Source organism: Paroedura picta, chromosome 11 (assembly GCF_049243985.1).
Source record: "Paroedura picta isolate Pp20150507F chromosome 11, Ppicta_v3.0, whole genome shotgun sequence".
Lineage (NCBI taxonomy): Eukaryota > Metazoa > Chordata > Lepidosauria > Squamata > Gekkonidae > Paroedura > Paroedura picta.
The window spans coordinates 42,635,537-42,652,111 of NC_135379.1; the positions used below are offsets into that span (position 1 = coordinate 42,635,537).

The 16,575-nt window shown below is 44.0% G+C and overlaps 1 protein-coding gene across 1 annotated transcript in view; it reads left to right on the forward strand.

Annotated features, from left to right (window-relative positions):
* The first annotated feature begins 1,021 nt into the window (after nucleotides 1–1,021).
* LOC143820172 (transmembrane channel-like protein 2) overlaps nucleotides 1,022–16,575 on the forward strand; it is a 50,290-nt gene continuing 34,736 nt past the window's right edge. Inside the window, exons 1-7 of the mRNA XM_077302638.1 lie at nucleotides 1,022–1,246; nucleotides 2,230–2,318; nucleotides 3,814–4,145; nucleotides 7,786–7,935; nucleotides 9,743–9,833; nucleotides 11,749–11,830; nucleotides 13,956–14,062. Of these exons, the coding sequence (XP_077158753.1) occupies nucleotides 1,201–1,246; nucleotides 2,230–2,318; nucleotides 3,814–4,145; nucleotides 7,786–7,935; nucleotides 9,743–9,833; nucleotides 11,749–11,830; nucleotides 13,956–14,062 (897 nt within the window). The 5' untranslated portion in view covers nucleotides 1,022–1,200. The remainder of the gene's footprint in view (nucleotides 1,247–2,229; nucleotides 2,319–3,813; nucleotides 4,146–7,785; nucleotides 7,936–9,742; nucleotides 9,834–11,748; nucleotides 11,831–13,955; nucleotides 14,063–16,575) is intronic.

The window sequence follows — 16,575 nt, forward strand, 5'->3', positions numbered from 1 at the left end:
ATCTTTTACAGCAAAAAGAAAAGAAAAGAAAAAAGGGGACTGAGAAAAAATTTCCCAAATGATTAGCACTTGCTCAGGATCCCTGGCCCCAAAGAAGGAAAACTGGCCTCAACCAGGGTCCAGGTCTTTTCGGCCCTGGCCCTGGCCTGGTGAAATGCTCTCCCTAATGAGATCCTGGCCCTCCAAGACCTTCAGCCGTTCTGCCAGGCCTGGAGTTCAGTCCAGGAAATTAACACCAAGGAAATGCTAGCCCCTCTCCTCGAGAAATCCCATCCATAAAACCTCAAGTCGCCCAACAGAAATTTAACACCCCTCTCTATAAGGTTTTTAGTAATATATTTTTCTCCTGTGGAACAGCAAGGTCCATATTATTAAGCAGGTTGCCAGATTTTGCGCTCATGTGCTTAGCATGCGGGAAAGATCACTCAAGCTCAATTAAAAGTGTTTTGGAGGAATTTTATTATGCAATTTTAGTGCACCTATTAATCATGCAGTTTTAAATATTTTAAATTTTTGGATCGGTTCCCAGTGTTTTTTACTATCTGTTTTATCTGGCTATAGTGCTGTATTAAATACATTTTATTTGATAGTAGTAGATTTGTTTTTGTAAATTAAATTCTTTTGTATATTTTTAATTGTTCCCTGCCCTGAGTCAGCTGCGAAGGGCAGGCTACAAAAATAAAGTTGCTGTTGTTATTATTATTCCCAGTTGGTTATATTATATTATGACGTGAAGCAGAGAGTGCGGCAATGTTGCCTGCCCTAGCTATATGTCCAAGCAGCCGTTAAGCAAGTGGCTGGATCTGTATTGGAAGGGACTTGCGTCTCCCTTGGTAGCTTATACTACCAAGCAATCTCCAACAGGCTTTCCTTCATGTTTAAATAATGGCATGCAACGCGATGCCACAGGTGCTTCCCGCACTGAAAAAAGATCAGAGTGAAAAGTGGCTGGATTGGATTAGTATTGTGAATCTCCTCTTAGCACCAAGCCCATCCAGCTGAAGGCTCTATGCAACACAAGACTAGTTGCTGCAGGTTTGTTGGTGGCTTGCTCTGTACATGCCAGAGGGTAGCCGAGGAAGAACACAAGAAAAGATGTGTGGACTGCACACAATTGGCAGACAATGTCCTGTCATTGCTGGATAAAGTCCTTGAGCAAGTGTACGGACTGCAAATAGAGAAGAGGAGAAAATAACCGTCATGAAGAAGAAGAAGAAATGTGACTTGCAGGTCATCATGGAAAACGGTGCGTATAGATTTACTGGCCTCCTAGACTTTCTAACAAACTCCTCTCATTGGGCTTAGACTTACACTCTTTGATGGATCTCGAGGAGAAAAGTATATATAAGCTCATAGTAAGGAGACTGGAGGACATTGAATGTTCTTTATTGTCATTTACATCTCCATCTTGCTCTCCCCATGTATGGAATATTATCCCGTTATATAAAGTTATCCCCCCCCACACACACACACACCTTACTATTATTGAAGCTTACTCCGACAGGAAAGCTTTCATGCTTGCTCGGCTGAACTCTTTCACTTGTAACATTCTCTTAGGGAGGTTTAACCGTATTCATTTAGTGGAGAGATCATGTTTTCATGGTTGTATGGTCCCTGATCTTATTCCTCAAATTATTTTGTTTTGCCCCAAGTTCTCTTTATTCCGCTATGTGATATCTGACATTCTCTCCTCCTTTCAATTCCATTGTGATGAAAACGTAATAGCTAATAAATTACTTGATAGCAAGGATCCTGCTTGAATCTCCCGTACTGCAGCATTTTTAGGCAAGGTTTTTAGAATTAATTCCTTGTTTTTAACGAAACTGCGTAACTCTGCTTGATTTTTTATTTTATTACTTTGTATCTCCCTACTTGTATTGCTCATTATGCCAATAAAGGCTTCTGTATCTGTATAGATTTACCGGTATTTAGCTACTAGTTCTTATATGGTTGCATCTTGGGGGAAATAAAACGTCTCTGATACAGATACAATGTCCAAATGGTATGTACTCAGTACGATTTTGCACAGCAAACTTTGTCGGCTTGCACACTGCTCCCAATGTCAAAGCCATACATGATAGAGCTGTACCCACTTTTTAAAAAAGCATTTTGCTCTGCCTAGCTGAAGTTGTAAAAAGGAAGCTGCATTTTTTCCCCTCCAAGAGTAATCGGTTGCGTGTTAAAGTGACGACAATAAGTGTGATCACTCCATTGGTTTTTATCTTGCAGTTGGGATGGAGATTGATGGACAGGTGCAAAGTGACTCTGCCAGCGAAGGTAAAGGCAAGATTAACCATCCCTGTCTTTGGAAAGATGCTGTTAAAAGATGAATTTATTTGTCTTAAGAATGACATGCAGTGCATATAAATGGAGGCACGCTGCTAGCAATCCAAGCAGATAGCTTCTGTTGGGTAGCCTTCTCTATCTGAAGGAACAGAACAAAGTCGGAGTCCAAGTGGCACAAAAGCTTACATACAAAAGCTTAGGCCCGGAATGAAACTTTGTGGGTCTTCAAGGTGCCGTGGGACTCAAGCTTTGTCCAGCAATCTAAACAGGGGTTCAACAACCGGGTATTTTGTCTAAGAGAAAGTCTGACTTTCATATAGAGGCCAAGCTTTGCCCAGCTGATTTGTGAAATGCTTTGGTGTGAGATAAGGCAAATGTTATTGATGTGATCAACAATCAGAGGGGTTCAGACCACACATCTCTGCTTGGGATAAGGACTGTAAGAATCATGGGGAGGCGGGTATGACCCTAGCAGATCATCCGGTTCAGTTGCCAGACCTGAGAGTGTCCCGAAACCTAATGCAATCCCACTAGGTATTTGTTCAGCCTGGAACCAAAGAGGAGCCAAACAAGGTAGCTCGTTCCAATTAATTCCTCTGGCATTTAGGAACGATTTAACATCTATCCTCTGTGCTATTTGTGAACTGTGTTAAAGCCACACTTGTGGGTAACTATGGAAATAGAGCTGAACAGTGGGTGAAATCCAACCACACAGTTCCAAAGAACGAATGGCGGTTTCCATCCATTCTCCCATCAACTGCAGACTCCCACTTGGCCCAACTGCTGGGGGGTGGGGGTTCCTTGAGCCACAGTGGGGGGGGGGCTAAGCAGGAAACTCCCATGACACAAAGCCTGTGGACAGTTGCTTAGGCCCCACTTTGCAGGTCAACATTTCAGGAAATGATGTTAGAAAATACTAAATTCGTGTAATTTTACACATGAGCAACTCATTATCTCTTTTTATTTCATCTACTGTCTTGTACCTTAAATACCCAGCAAATGGTATATGGCTCTTCTGAAGGACCATCAAGGCTATTCCTGCGAGCTAGCATGGTGTTGTGGTTAGGAGCAGCACACTTTCAATCTGGAGAACTCAGTTTGATTCCCCACTCCTCCACATGTAGCCAACCGGGTAACCTTGGACCAATCACAGTTCACTCCAAACTCTCTCAGTCCCACTTACCTCACCAGGTGTCTGTTGTGGGGACAGGAAGGGAAGGAGATTGTAAAACATTTTGAGACTCTTTAAGACAGAGGAAAGTGGGTTATAAAAACCCACTTTTATAAAAACCCACTTTTCTTCTTCTTCTAGGCAAGAGTCAGGACAGATGCCCAGGTCTCATGGATATACTTTTGTATTACTCAGTTAAGATCTGAAGTGCTTGGTCTGATCTCCATTCCAATATTTGGACGTATTCACACAAATGTCCAGAAATCATCTATATTTGTCTGATGAAAGGCAGTTGTTTATTACAATGGTATAAATTGTTTTGTTTCGAACTAACATGGCTTCCCTTGAGGACAGAGGAGGAGGAGGAAGAAGAAAAGCCAGCCAGGAGGAGGAATAGAAAGGGAACGGCCAGGGAAAAGAAAAACCAAAAGAATGAAACTGATGCCGACAATGAAAGTGAAGAAGAGGATGAAGAGAGTACCAGGTGGACCAGGGCCAACAGAACGAACGCTCAGAGGTCAGATGACCCTGATGGAGGCAGTGGGGCGGAGGAAGGAGGCAGAGGCAGGAGAAGGGGAGGCAAGAGAGGCTCCAGCAAAGACCAAAAGGATGCTGAAAACCAGGACAAGCAATCAACCAAGAAGGCGAAGGGGGAGGATAAGAAAAAGAAGAAACACGCAGGAGAGAGGTAAGGGAGCTTTAACAAGCTCCAGGCACAATGTCTTGCCAAGGGCTCCAACATTTGGTACTTGGGTACCAATAATTATCACTGAAAGATGCTCTCCTTCCATCAGTCTGGAATGCCACACATGCTTTTTCAATGACCTCAACAAAACAATCAGATCCTTTCTTGGGCAGCACGTTGCTGACAGAAACGGTGATTTAAGTGCACCTGGCTGTGCCAAGAGGGGTGGTTCTATAAATCGAATACATCCAAAATCAAATCAAAAGCACATGCCCTTTGTGAGTGATAAAGAGAGTGTTCTTTTTACACAGCGGTGTCAATGCCTATCAGTCTGATTTTCACCCTTAACTGGTAAACAAGCAAATGTTATTAAGGGAGCTAGATTCTGAAAGGCCCCGTAACATTACCATGCATTCAATGAGTTGAGTATAGGACAGGAATGGTTAAGGATTGATGGGGCCTTTAGCAGCAGAGCCTGGTTAAGGATCTGCAGAGCCCTAGCACAGTACAACTGTGATGGGATCAGCCAGATTGGGGGCATAGGGGACCCTATAGTGGAAGAGGGTGTCGCTCCAAATGTCCTTAAAGAGGGGGGAATGGGGAGGAGAGAGACTCTGGACCCTGGAAGTGCAGGGCCTGTAGCATTTGCTCCTTGGATAGGCTGGCCCTGTTTCAGAGCAAACATTTTGCAGACAAGGGAAGGTGTTTTAAGTGTCCAGATGAACAAATGTAGTTTGCAAATGATTTGCAGACCTCAACACAGACAGTAGTTGTGATGATTTTTTAACACAAAAAACCCACAACCCACAGCTCTGCTACCTCTTTAAAGTCTCACAATCTAGATCTGAGCAATTTGTGAACAGTGAAAACAAATTGCAGAAAATATGAAAAACCAACCAAAAACCAACCAATTACTAATTCTCTTGTATTACTACTACTACTACTACTACTACTAAAAGTCCACAGGGCCCCAGTCTTCAGAGCCCTTGCAAGTTACCCAGAAATCTATTTCCTTGTTGAATCTTCCTCCTTTGTCTGTGTCTCTCCCCTGAAGGGTCTGCCCTGGAGCATTTCATAAGCAACCAATAATGATATTTCCTAACCCAGGGGCTCCCAGAATCCCTAGGAAACAATGTGAACGTTTGTTATGTTTTTGTTGAGGTTTTAATAGCTCTCAGTGGAAACTACTTGGAGAACAGTTCTGTAGGAAAGTGGCAGATAAATGTTCTAACAAAAATACATTTTAAAAATAAGTGTAACCTATTCTCACAGCGTATGGGAGCCCCCAGCATTGTCTGGAGGTACATCTCATGGACACCTAGTGGTGGTATTTGTTGCAGGAGTTACATTTTTAATGTGATTCGTAGATTTTTAACTGTAAGTGCTTTTATTGTGCCTTGTGGCCTTGTGCATCGTGGACAAGTGATCTATATAAATATTAAGGCAATAACACAATAACCTTTGCTAACTAGGCATAAGGCTGAGCCCTGTGTGTCCACCTGCACAATGGAGTTCGTATAGTAACTCCAGACAAGGCTTTTCCAGTGGTGGCTCTTCACCTCTGGTATGCCTGCCCACCTTGAGCATGCATGGGGTTTACCTTACTCTCCTAAAGGGGCCAGGTTTATAAGGAGTTCCATCTTTTAAAGCTGTTTTTATGGTCTGCTCCTAGCCTGAATGCTGTTTTTAAAAAATATATATCAATTTTTTGGCTGCTGAATGTTGTTTTTATTCATTTACTTTTATTCTTTTAATGCCTTATTTGTAGCTTGTGGCTGCCTCAAGGCCTCCGGTGTTGGTGGTGTAGTGGTTAAGAGTGGTGGCCTCTAATCTGGTGAACCGGGTTTGATTCCCCACTCCTCCACATGCAGCCAGGTTGGGTGATCTTGGGCCAGTCACAGTCCTCTCAGGGCTGTTCTCTCACCTCTCTCTCGGCCCCATCTACCTCACTGTTGTGGGGAGAGGTTTTGAAGGCCAGTTTTTGTTTTGAAGGTGTTTGAAGGCCACTTTGGAACTCCTTATGTCTATAAAACAGCTCTTCTTCTTCTAAACAAACAGATCTGGTCAGTTCCTAGGTAAGAGACCTCCTGGGATGTCCACAGATCCTGCCATGAGAGTCCAATGATAGAAGAACTGTGGGAAGCAAACAAACACTTACAGGAGTATCTGGCTTCAGGAAGCACTTAGGGAATTGCTGTATAAGGTTACATGGTAACCAGCACTTTGGGTAGCATTACACATTAAGTTTTCCTACAGACAGAGAGTCCCTAGAGATGCATGCTTACAGACGGCAAAGGGCAGCCTATCCCCCAAATGACCATCTCTCTCATGTTCCCACTTCTCCTCCCCTAACTGCAGCATTCCCATTGCATCCTGGTATCATGGCATCGAGCATTTCCCTGTCTGTGGTTCATAACGCTGACAGACAGGATCACAAAAGCACACAGCACAATGACACCAATGCACAAAGTAAATTGAACTCAAAAAGGTACACACAACTCTAAATTTTCAGGTCTGCAAGGCAAGGATAGGCTAGGAGGGGAAAACAGCCCTGGAAAATGGTGCCTACCCCTCACCATTTAATGCCTTTTGTCCCATTTCTATCATCATTTTTTTGCGTGTTTCCTATTTTTCCAGTTGACAGAATTCCTTATGTTTAGATCTTTGGCATAGTTGATGAGATAGGCTTGAATCCTATACTCTTGTTCTATGCATGCTTCTCTCTGGCACCGCAGAGGTGGCCCACCACTGAGGAATACATTCTTTGTGCCTAGGCATTTTGAGAATCCTTGAAGTTGAAAACATTGGTCTGGTGCAAGCAAACATGCATGGCACTGGGGAAGTGCCTTCTGCAGCAGAGTACCACTTCCACTCCACCCAGAGAGAAGCACAGGCAAAGCAACGATGTAGGATTCAAACCTCCATATTTTTACAGGAAGATTTGTGTGTGTGTGTGTGTGTGCGTGTGTGCAGCTCCCTTAAGGGGCAGGGTGTGTTACCAAAGGAGAATCTCCTCACAGTTCATTAGCAGCTGCAGAATCATGGTCAATTAGCTAATGGTCAAGAAGCTAATTTTCTCTGGCCCTCAAGGCCTGAACACAACAGGTGTACTATGGAAAGTAGCAGGCTAAGCAAACAAACAAACAAAGAAAGAAACAAATTAAATAGGATGCCTGATAGTTACTTAATTTACATATTACCTATTCATCTGTGGACAGCTGAACAGCTACCTTTGCCAGTTTTATACTGATATTGATAAATACTCCAAAAGCTGTCTTTGCAATGGAAAGCCTCTGCATGCAATAGCTGCGTACATGAATGCTGTTGAGATAGGTGAAAGACGTTCAAGCTATGGTTGTGCATGGCGGCGTCCAAATTGGCCGTTCCAGGCCGATGCAGCCAGTGCCGTGCCACGGGGATGGGAGGGGAGGTGTGGTTGCAGGCGCGTAACGTGGTGCACACACACATGTGCACCGCATTACGCGCCCGCGCCTCTCCTTTCCCCCCCGGTGCAGCGCTGGCTGCGTCGGCCTGGAATGGGCGATTCGGATGCCACCATGCACAACCCTAGTTCAAGCTCCTATTATGACTTGTCACCCCAGCCCATCCTCAAACAGTTATTTCCCGTTTTTGTTCTCAATAGTTCCTCCTCTGCATCCAGCTCCTCAGACGACGACTCTCTGAATGACGAAGAGCTGTCCAAACTAAAAGAACAGGTAGAGGAAAAGAAGAAGCTGATCTCTGTAATGAGGAACAAACCCTGGCGGATGGCAAAGAAATTAAAAGTGCTCAGGTGAGGTTTTGGGTTTTCGCAACTGACACATCACAGAGAGGGGGAGAGACGGGGTGTGTGTTTAGCAACCAGCACAGCATTACACCATTTCACAAGAATTCATGCTTATTTATTTTAGAGCTTCTATACCAGCCCCTCACAACAGAGTTGTCTCAGGGTGGTGCACTTTGGTTTAAAAACTAAAAAACCAAGAGTACATTGATTTATAAACCAAAATACATCAATCGTCAGTAGAACCACACAGTTAAAACAAGTAATATAGAACAGTCTAGAGCAGTGGTTCTTAATCTTGAGGTCAGGACCCCTTTGGGGGTCGAACGACCCTTTCACAGGGGTTGCAGCAGGACAAGCAACTTGGCGGGGGGGGGCACCGCCACTTTTGTCACTCCTCCTGCAAGTGGAAAAGAGCGAGATCAGCATGGTGGGACAAGAAGCAGAACTGAACTGAGAAACCCCAGGAAAAAAACAATTTATATACAGTCATGAACAATGGATCTTCACAACATTGGTCAGTTTCAGTTTAATTTCTGTGAAGGAACCCTTGCATAATTTTATGGTTGGGGGTCCCCTCAACATGAGGAATTGTATTAAAGAGTCGCGGCATTAGGAAGGTTGAGAACCACTGGTCTAGAGCACTAGCTCCAGGGGAAGGGAGAGGGGACAGAAGGTAAGGGAGGCCCAGATCAGATGTTCCAACTGTATTTCCACTGGCCTCAACCGCAGGCTTGGTGGAAGAGCTCAGACTTGCAGGCCCTCTGAAACTCTACAAGTTCCATCAGGGCCCCAGGATCTCATTCCACTAAGCAACTATTGCCAGTTTCAGGCTACTGGTCTCGGGAGAGCAACCATTTGAATTTGGATGCATGGTTTGGCCATCAGAATTTTGAACGGAGATGTCTGTGATCATTTATGGTTACTGGAGTGAAGATCATGAACAAAATTCTCTTCAGCCCAATCCAGGCTCACTTTATTGCTTTAACGAAAGAGAAGTCTAAAAGCCTGGCTTTCACAAACCTTGTTGAACTAAATGCTCTGCTCTTCTTTGATTATTCATGCTTTTGTTGTGGGCATGAGTATTCATCAGGGCTCTTTCCCAAGATTCTTCATACTTGCAAGTGTTAGTTGTGAGTAGTTAAAAGGGGAACATATTTTATTGGGTGCCAATTTAGAATAGTGCTACAAGTAGTGCTACTCATCTGTGAGAGTAATAAAATATTCCCCTCCCTCTTGAGTCAGGGCCCCCCAATGTGAGCCATGGCATTCACCAACTCTTTCCTGGCACCCGCAAAGTATTTTAAGAAAGTAGGAACCAGATTAGGACTTTAAAAATTGTCCTTTTGTGTGTCTGTGTGTAGCTTTGGCTCTCACAGTAGCCACCTTAGTTGCACCAATCACCCTGTGTCCTAATTCCAAAGGTACTAAAACAGGTTGGAGACCCTTGCTCTAACACTACAATTTCAAGATTAGAATCCTTGCTTGGATCCTCAGTGGATAAAACTGGACTTGTTTCTGGGTAAACATAACCTCTGTCTGATGGAGGACGCAATAAGGAGATTGTTGAAGCCATTCCATAGCAATACCCTTGGAGGAGAAATCTCACATATGAACTTATCCATGTAATGTTGATGATGTGACTGCAAATTACTCTATGATGAAGCTAAGACCATGAAATTGAGTTTAGCATTGCTCAGAAGTCTCTTGGGATTGTAAGGCTCCTATTTCATTTCTGAAACACATTCATGAATGCTCAATCTCCTACATCAATGTTTTCTTCAAAAGTATAACCACCTTTTAATTTTCAAATTAGGGAGGCCCAAGCTTTTGTCGAGAAGTTTGAAGGCGCCTTGGGAAAGGGGAAAGGGCGAAAACTCTATGCATATAAAATGATGATGGCAAAGGTAAGCCCCACAAGAGTTCCTGATCAAAGGGAGGAAGGTCTGTGCTTCTGAGATTTGTTTATACAGGAAGTTAAAAGCCTTTATCTCTTCAGTTAAGCTTGCAAATGCTGGGATCCAAGAGGACAAATATGCTTAGTATTATGGAAACCACATTTTAGACTGAAGTTAAGTGTAGAGTTCCCAGCCTCCAGGTGGAGCCTGGCATTCTCCTAGAATTACAACCGATCTCTGCACCATAGAAACCACCACAGCAAATGGCAGTTCAGGTGGGTAGACTATGTGACATCACACCCCTGCTGAGCTCTCTCCAAACCCCAAACTCCCTCGTCCGCCCCAATGCTGCTCCCAAATCTTCAGCACTTTCCCAAGCTGGAGTTGGCAGAACTAGTTCAGGTTCAATCTGAAATGTGAATCTGGGTCAACTGTACCTACAGATGTTTTGTTCTGCATGTTCATTAGAACCATGCATGTCTGCTTAGAAGGAGCTCCCATCTTATTGTCCAGTTTTCCATTGTGTGCACACGTGCATGTTTTTTTGAACATCACTTCCTTGGGGGTGTTGTAAAGAACCAATTTAGGGGTCTTACTTATCACTAGTAACATCAAAGCCATTGCTTAATTGACAGCTCTCAGCAATATTCCACACTGTTGTGGATGCATTAGTTGGGGATGAAGCCATGGGAGAACTGCATTTGCCCATAAATACTGCCTTGCCATCCAGTGCTGGGGAAATGCAATATTTCTCCAAAGACCATGCTGCCATGAGGAAACATGCATGCATCCCTGCTATAATTCTTGCACTTTGAGAACAAATGGCGAAAGGCCTCTAGGACTACTTCCTAAGCAAAACTTAGTGTGCCAAGTTCAACAATGTCCCGTCTCCTCTGCTGAGAACATATGGAATGTAGATGCTCAGAGCATCTGATGGGAAGATCTCACCTGAGCCAGGATCTCACTGAGCATCAGTACTTTCCTGGACTCAGCCCCCTCCTGCACCAGCACTGTTAGTGGTCCAACCAAATGAGACAGTCCATTTCAGTGATTAGATCTCCCATGTGTTTTGAGCTTTACTGGGTGGCAGTTGTGGGAGGACACTGAACAGGATGGGAGAACTGGGTGAGGAGGATATCCATTTCTCCCAAACATCCTTCTCCAGACATAAATTGGTCCTTTCCAAGCCATTGCTTGCTACCAATGGGGAAATGCATGGCTTTCTCATGGGACCAAACACCTCTGCCTGCATAATCCCACTCTCAGGGCTTCTTTCTGTTCATCAGAGCTTCAAGTCTAGAGGTCTGGTTGCAGATCCCCAGCATCTTAACCAGTCTAGCCTTATTGCTGGCCTGAAATCATCTACAGGAAATAGTTCAAGTCTTCAAAATGGGCTGTTTATCTCATGTTTCATAGGTAGGCAATATCCAGTTAGAAAACCAATCCCAAATTTGAGCATAGCAACCTTAGAAAGGCCAGCCCCTGGGCTTTAAAAGTTCAACTTCTTCAGACATGCATAAAATGTGAATTGCCTAGAGAGCTATGAAGCTCATTCAGCAGGATTGGCACTTGAAATAAGAATCTGATTTAGAACATAGATAAGTGTGTATGTGTGTGGGGTGGGGGAAGGCCACTATTCTTCAGCAGTTAGGGGTTTTCAGTGTGCAGCAGGTTTCCTTTATCAGATTTCGGTCTCTCTTGAGTCATCTTGTTTCTTTTGGATATCACTGTTATGAAGGAGAATCCAGGGGAAGTCCCCACATCCCCTCTCTCATAACTCAAGAGCTCTGCATGTCAGTCTCAGCCCTTTGGGTCCAGGCTCATCTTCAGGTTTCAGGCTACCAGTGAAACAGTTGAAGGGTTCCAGGAGCCTTGGCCATCCTGAGAGGGGGAAAAAATTACCTACTCCTGTTTTTCTTTCCAGAAATGGGTCAAATTTAAGAGAGATTTTGAAAATTTTAAGACACAGTGCATACCTTGGGAAATGAAGATAAAAGAGGTGGAAAGTAAGTGAGTGCCTCTGTCTTTTGTTACAGAAATAGCTTAAAAAAGTAGATTTGAATCGGTTTTAAACATTCAACAGAACAAGGGTGCTCTCAGAACAGCTCACGCTTGCCAGCATAGTCTAGTGGTTAAGACCAGATGCTTTTAACCTGAAGAACTGGGTTTGATTCCGCACTCCTCCTCCACATGCAGCCAGCTGGGTGACCTTAGCCAGTCATAGTTATCTAAGAGCTCTTTCAGCCCCATCTATCTCAGAGGGTGTTTGTTGTGGGGAGAGGAAGGGGAGATTGTAAGCTGCTTTGAGACTCCTTCAGGTAGTGAAAAGGTGGGGTATAAAAACACAACTCTTCTTCTACACAAGCCTCCCTCTGACATCCTATTTGTTCTTTTAGAAATCTTCATTTGGCAGTCTTAAGCCTCTTATATTCCATGCGTGGAAGAGCAATGTTACTATATCCCATTTATTTATTTAGATACAATTACCCACTATTCTCACCAGTGAAGACCCAAACCCAGTTACAGCATCTTTATTCTAACAACAACCCTACTAGGTAGGTTAGGTTGAGAGTCAGTGACTGCCCATCATCACCCAACAAGCTTACATGGCAGAACAAGGATTAAACCTTGGCCTCCCAGTTCCTGAGGTGTATTTGAACAACTATTTGTTGTTGTTGTTGTTGTTGTTGTTGTTATTCCATGGTGAATTTTGCAGACACTTGCTCCAATCTAAAGGCTGATTGCATGGCATGTACATAGAAATCTTCTGTACAAAAAATTTCCTCCATCTAGGGATAGGCATGAACTGAAGGAAACCATCTGTCACAAATTTTGCCCCATTCATGTATCATGATCGGCATTTTCTGGCCGGTCTACCATCACAAAATTCCATGAACTCAGCTGTTTCAGGCTGTCTTGTGCAGTACTTTTAAACTTTAAAGACAGCCTGAAAAGCAGCTGAGTGGTGAGGAATCCTGCCCTTCTACTCTATTATTGCAATTCTCATGAGAAACAGAAAGAGACTGCAGAAGACAGCCCAGAACAATGTTTTTTCCAGCTTTCAACAAACCAACATTTAAAGGGACTATGGTCCCTTTCAGCAGGGCCATGAACCAGCCTCCTGGTTTGGTTCCTGGTTTGTTTTGTGATTCGGCCATGAACCGCAAACCAAACTGCATTTTCTCAGTTCATGCCCATCCCTACTCCCATCACCATTCGGTTGAGATCAACTCTATTGCCATAGTCAGTTGTAAAACTCCTTCAACACAAAAGGGATGTTGTTTTCCCCCGGATCTCCACATGCACGTCAGAATAATTGCCACTATTTCAGTCCGTCCCACTGCACAACAGAAAGCCCATAGATCAAAAACTTTACCTGCACAGGGTTATTTTCAGAGGGTGAAGAATGCCCAATATGTCCAATCTCCATAGTTCAGATATACTAGAGGATTCAGCTCCTGCTGATATGTTACGTCAGCTTCACCATGAGGCTTGTGAGGTGGCAGATATGTGTGGCATGCGCATTCTTTTCTAGTTTCCTCGAGAAATTATAACAGGATAGCTATACAAGGGCAATGTCTGGTCAACTAGAGTGGTGTAGTTCTTAAACTACAAAGAGGTAAATCTCTACTAGGCCAATTCCTTTGTCTCAGCCTAATTTGCTTTTTTGTGAGAATAAAATGTGGGGTGATCCCCACCCTGATCTCCTTGGAAGGAAGGTGAGCTAAGAATATGCTACAATGTTAGTGCTACTTTAGATGATAACACTGACCTAAATCTAGGAGACCCACCCACAATATGCATACCCATCTCAGAAGTCCTTCCCTACTCCTAGGACAACTGTCAGAGAAAGACCAACTAGGCTTATGGGCTGAGGAGAAAGGACAGGTCAACGTAGAAAGAAGCCAACAAAGCTTTCAGCAGGGAAAAGGGTAAAGCTGGCACTGATGATGCTATAAACCTGAGCTGAAGACAAGTTGCTCTTATTTAAATATGAAAGGGCAACGCAAAGGAATGTCTCCAAACAGAAGTCTGGGCAAGATTTGTGAGCAGAAAGTTAAGTAGCGCTATACTCTGTCAAGTAAAGTCTGGATTCAGCACCTTTCTAATGACGTCCTTTCTTTGTTTAAGGTCACTTTGGTTCTTCAGTGGCTTCCTATTTCATATTTCTGCGGTGGATGTACGGTGTAAACCTGGTCCTGTTTGGCTTAATATTTGGACTAGTTATAATTCCAGAAGTATGTATGGAAGCAATGGTCCTAGCTGCTTATCAGTCTGAATGCAGGGAGTATTCCGTCGCATGCGTTTGTATCATTATGCAATGTCACCCACATGAATAAAGCAGCATACAATACATTAGTGCAGGGGTAGTCAAACTGCGGCCCTCAAGATGTCCATGGACTACAATTCCCAGGAGCCCCTGCATTAGTGTGTTGAGGAAGAGGCTAACCTACAGCCTTTCCCCTGTAACAGGTGTTCCCTCCACAGCAAACCTCAGTGCTGCTTTTCAACCATGAGGATGGAAGTCAAAGAATGGCTCTTCCTTAATAATGAATAATCCTGGGGTGGCTGGGATGGAAACTCACTCTCCTTTTCATTATCCCAAGTCTTGAGCCTGGTGGTACAGCCAGGGGATGGCCTAGGGATGACTTCCTAATAGATCCCCAAAAAAGCTTGGGCAGGGAGGAATGCTGGTTCCCAGGTTTAGTGGTCAATTCCGCCAACAAACAACTTCCAGTTGGTCTGGCTGGCTGGGACATTCAAACATGCCATCCTTTTCTGTGACCTGAATGCTACCAATTCCAGGAAAGGGCTGCCATGTGATTTTGCAGCCTACAGAGTTGTGCTGCAATATTGCTACTGGTCCTGAGGGAAGATTTCTGTGCTCTGCAGCTCCCACTCCCATCCCTGTGAGAGCAGTATTCGTTTGTACAGATGCCTGTTTAATTAATGCGGATTGCAGCATTCAGCTTTTCTTGGTATCGATCGGAAGCAGCTACTGTAGAATTAACTGCCCCCCTGCACCCCAGGGGTCACACAGTCTTTCGCAGAGGCTTGGATGGCCCCTGACATCACTAGATGTCATTGGAGCCCACTTCCCCTGTTGCTGTACAGGCCCAGTCCCTTTCTCCACAGTGGAAGTGGTAAATGGTTGGTTGATTGGTTGACTGGCTCCCACATATTGCTTCCATGCCCACTTCTCTGTAGGGGCATGTCATCACTTCTGGGGTTCCTCAAAGCCTGAAAAATATTTCAGGGGTTGAAAAAGGCTCTGGAGGGGTTGAAAAAAGGCTCTGATCTGGACTAATACTGTCCCCTCTAATTCTCCGCATTGTAAGTAAAGTCCCAGCTTAGTTATCAGCCATTTTTTAAAATAAGGAATTAGCTTGAGAGCCAGTTTGGTGTAGTGGTTAGGAGTGCGGACTTCTAATCTGGCATGCCGGGTTCGATTCTGCACTCCCCCACATGCAGCCAGCTGGGTGACCTTGGGCTTGCCACAGCACTGATAAAGCTGTTCTGACCGAGCAGTGATATCAGGGCTCTCTCAGCCTCACCCACCTCACAGGGTGTCTGTTGTGGGGAGAGGAATGGGAAGGCGACTGTAAGCCGCTTTGAGCCTCCTTCGGGTAGGGAAAAGCGGCATATAAGAACCAACTCTTCTTCTTCTTCTTCTGAATGCAAATCATGGCTCTAGTGTCATCTACATGGGTCATTACTGACACATCCTTTACCACTGAGCACTTTAAGTTAAAACTTGTTTGAAAGATTCCAGGGAGCACACCATCTGCCTCAACAAGAACAAAAAAAAAACCCAAAACAAAACCTAGACATGTGCAGTTCTTAAAAGCTAGCAAATATTTGAATGCAGAAAGTTGATTTGTAGCTTCCCTTTCTACCACATTGAGTTTAATAGTTAACACACTAAGCAGGCCAAATATTGAATGACTACCATTAAACAGGCAAATCTGTATTTAATAGTACTGTAAAATATTTACAGCACTTTTGAATGGTGCTGTATGCCACCCATAACCAACTTACAAATCAGCTATTTCTCTCAAGTATGCACAGATGCGTGGATAACAAAAATGTTCTCTGGCCATTGATGGTAATAATGAAGAGCAGGATTACCAATTCACTCTTATACCCCAAAAGGGCACTTCCCGAATGATGATGGTGATGATGATGATCATCATCAATATTATATTAGATTTATATCCTGCCATTCATGGCAAGGTGTCTCATGGCGGGTTACATGATAAAAACCCCACATAAAAGACACAATATCCCCATTAAAATATCCCCATTAAATCCCAGCAGCAAATCTATCTCCTATCCCCAAAGCCAATAGGTGCATCTTGGTGTGCCAAGGGGACTACATATGCCAACAACCACCGGCAGCGATGATGGCAATATCGCCCAGGAGGCCCATCTTATCTTCCATGCCCTGGCCTCAATTGTAGATCTGGCGGAAGAACTCTATCTTGCAAGCCCTGCAGAAAGTTCCCTCAGGGCCTTCAGCTCTTCCAGGAGCTCATCCCACCAGGTTGGGGCCAGGACCAGGGGCTCATTCCACCAGGATCATGTTGGTGATCATTCAGTGACTATGCATTTGAAACAGCTCAAATATCACAGGTAGAGTTTTCATATCATATGACATCACCAGTTGCAGTATATTGCTCTAAATACAATGGAGATTCATGTACATGCCCACAAGAGCTGAGAGAGTAATGTACTTGGGTGTACATGTCAG